The following is a 2,935-nucleotide window of genomic DNA, read 5'->3' as shown; positions in this document are numbered from 1 at the left end:
CCAGACAGAAGACAGCTGTGGAGGGAGAGAACCCGGACAGGTGCAGCGGGGCTGCCTGAGCATTCAGTGGGCCACTGATGAGCACTGTACACCAGGACATCACCTGAGGAGGCCCAGGCCTGCCCTGAGAGGATGAAATGTAAGGGAGTGCCCGGCGTGGAGCAGCACAGGCCCAATGGCTGTCCCTACCCTTCAGGTTGGAGATCTCCTCATTGGGAGGCACCTGGCAGGGTGCTCAGAAGGCCTTGCCTCCATAGGGTGGGAACATTATTCTGACACTAAGAGCTGCTTGGGCTCCATGCCACAGCACGCCTTCCAGGCAAGACTCCAAGGAATCCAACTCAGCTGATAGCATCCCAGAACACAGCTCCAGGGTCCCACAAAGGATACAGATACCCAGCACTCAAGGAAAGATGCCTGGGGCCGGCAGGTGGCATGATGGTTAAGGGTGCTGGACTTCATGGTTGACCTCGGTTCTGGTCCCGGACCTGGTGGCTTGCTTTCTCACTTTCTCTCTCCCTCTGTGGCCAAATTAAAATAAAGTTAAATAAAGAAGTAATTAAAAAAAAAAGGATGCCCATGTCTGACACCCAATCTACATCTAGAGATAGCCCAGCCAGGTAGCGTACACTGGATGCTGCTGCTCAGCAGGCTGGGGCCACACTGCATGGTTCAAGTGCCACCTGACAGCTTGAGAAACACACTGGGTATGTGTGTATGTCCGATCCCGAGAGGAGAATGGAGAAGAAGGGACTGCAGTGTGGCCATCTCCCCTGGGGGGTGATTTCTCACTTTCTACCTCTCTGTCTCTCTCTCTCTCTGTCTGGCAAAAATAAAATAATAAAACTATAACAGAAACCATAAAACAGTTGAAATTTTCAATTACAACATATTGCTTTTTTTTTTTGAGAGGTTTTGCTATACGGTGCGTGTGCTTGTCAGTAAAAAAGAGAGACAGGAAGTGGGAAATCACCTCCCGGGGGGATGGGCACACCACAATCCCTTCTCCTCCATTCTCCTTTCAGGATCTTGGGTATGCATGCACATGCGCCACTGAGTCCAGGACTCAAACTATGGTCGACTACATGGGAGTCCAGCGACATAGCCATTATGCCAACTGCTGGTCCTTTTCCTCAATTCTCCTATCGGGAGTTTGGGCATGCTCACACACAGGCCTGTCATGTTTTTCAAGCTGTGGGGTCTGGGACTTGAACCATGAAGTGGGCCATGTGGGAACCAGCCCTAGTAACCACCACACCACCGTCTGGCTCCTATAATGCATCTTTTTTTTTTTTTAAAGGTCACACATATTTATTACTGAACCAACCTACCAATGCAGAACTTAGAGACAAGGTGAAGCATCATTTTTTCCCAATAAACACAAGTGTCCAGCCAGTAGTGACAATTTTCAGCTTGACGTGGCAAGACCATAGTGACCTTGGTACAGTAGAAACATGTGGCCTATATCCTGTCCAGTTCCTCATAAACACAGCTTGGTTCTTCTCCACTGTCTCTTCTTGGAGTTGTATCTGATTTTATTACCAGTTTTCATTCTAATCCACTGGGGAATAGGACGATTTTGCTTCTGATTTTTGGCCAGAAACCACTTGATTTTGAAAGTCTTGTGAGAAGACATGGCGAAAAGCCAAGTGGACTGCAAACAGCATGATGGCGGAGAAAGGAAGAACTAATCCATCTTTTATACACCTATTCAATAATGTTTTAGAAAGGCTTTTTAGAAAGAAAATGTTCAAGTTAGATCCAAAAAACTCAGTAAAAACTGAAATGCTAACCTTACAAAAATCGCATATATCATTACTGTATTTACTACGAAGATACAACTGTAAAGTTCAGGAGATAGTTCAAAGTGCTGACAGTGCTTAACTGAGTTCCCTTTTCTTCCATTGTGTAGAGATTCTTCAATTACGTTGTACTACCAGTGTCTGGGTCACAACCCAAGGACAATGGTAAGAACATCCGAAGGGGCTGTAGCTGAAATGACACTCAAGACTCGGAGCCAGACATCATATTTATTTTCTGCAGTAAGGAACACTTAAAGTGAACGAAAATAATAAGCAAATGGACCCAGGATGCACAAGGGCCAGTCCAGGCAAGCCATTAGACTCCCCAGTTGTTGAAAGGGCCCAGCCAAGGAAAGCCATTAGACTCCCCAGTTGTTGCCGCATGGAAGGAAGCAACTGCCTGGAGGTGGGGGAGGCACAGGCTTAGGTCTGGGCTGTTTTTCCTAGGCCACGCTTAGCGGGAAACGGGGGGCCCAAAGCGCTGCATGGTCCGCACCACCAGGGAAAGCTGCTCAAGAAAGCTGACGATGGAAACCCGGAGAAGGCGCGAGTCTTCAGCTCTCCAGCAACTAGTGTGAAGGAGAAGAGAAGCATTTTGGAGGCGGGATGCTCGAGAGCCCTCCTGAGACCTTATCCCGGGCTGCCTCCGCACTTCCCATGTGGACACCCCTTCAGTGGACACTGGCCCCGGCCGCTTGCAGAACTTACACTGCGAGGACACTGCCGCTCACTTTAAGTTCCTTCCCGACCGCCCCTCGGTGGGGTTCTGCATCCGGAGCCAGGGACCCACGGGCGATTTCTGCCTCCAGGGGCGTCGGGAAAGGCACGCTGAGGGTGCTGGTGGAGACGAGGTAAGGCGCTGTCCGACAGACTGAGCCTGAGTGCTCTCTGGCCTCCTGGCTCCTCTGGAGCAGCCCACGCCCCTCCCTAGTGTCGCGCCCTCCCATCCCGCAGCCCTGCCGGCCCTCCCCTCTCGCCCACTTCCCTCAGCCAGGCTCCCCTTCTTTCACTTCTTCCTCCAGACCACCCCGACCCGTACACCCTCAGTCTCTCCCGGGTTACTCCCGTCGTCCCCTCGGGTAGGATACAACGCGTGTGCTGGGACTCCCAGCCCTCCGGCCGCGAGCACGTCT

The 2,935-nt window shown here is 51.1% G+C and overlaps 1 protein-coding gene and 1 pseudogene across 1 annotated transcript; both read right to left on the bottom strand.

Annotated features, from left to right (window-relative positions):
* Nucleotides 1-1,352: 1,352 nt before the first annotated feature.
* On the bottom strand, nucleotides 1,353-1,660 carry LOC102477575 (60S ribosomal protein L39 pseudogene; annotated as a pseudogene).
* Nucleotides 1,661-2,011: 351 nt separating this feature from the next.
* LAGE3 (L antigen family member 3) lies at nucleotides 2,012-2,876 on the bottom strand. The gene is made up of 3 exons (XM_006167505.2): nucleotides 2,511-2,876; nucleotides 2,181-2,371; nucleotides 2,012-2,137 (listed from the first exon to the last, which is right to left on the bottom strand). The coding sequence occupies exons 1-2, from the start codon at nucleotides 2,747-2,749 to the stop codon at nucleotides 2,257-2,259; spliced, it is 354 nt and encodes a 117-aa protein (XP_006167567.1). The 5' UTR covers nucleotides 2,750-2,876; the 3' UTR covers nucleotides 2,012-2,137; nucleotides 2,181-2,256.
* Between the last annotated feature and the right edge of the window lie 59 nt (nucleotides 2,877-2,935).

This window comes from Tupaia chinensis, unplaced genomic scaffold (genome assembly GCF_000334495.1).
Source record: "Tupaia chinensis unplaced genomic scaffold, TupChi_1.0 Scaffold144894_1, whole genome shotgun sequence".
Classification (NCBI taxonomy): domain Eukaryota; kingdom Metazoa; phylum Chordata; class Mammalia; order Scandentia; family Tupaiidae; genus Tupaia; species Tupaia belangeri.
The sequence above is the reverse complement of the archived record's forward strand: the minus strand, read 5'-3'. Positions and strand labels throughout refer to the sequence as shown.

What these genes read in the sequence shown, in the direction of transcription:
- LAGE3 (XM_006167505.2), bottom strand. Translation starts at nt 2,749, where the DNA reads ATGGGAGGGCGCGACACTAGGGAGGGGCGTGGGCTGCTCCAGAGGAGC. An exon ending in AGCGGCAGTGTCCTCGCAGT is followed by an intron (nt 2,372 to 2,510) that starts GTAAGTTCTGCA and finishes CCTTCACACTAG; the next exon opens with TTGCTGGAGAGCTGAAGACT.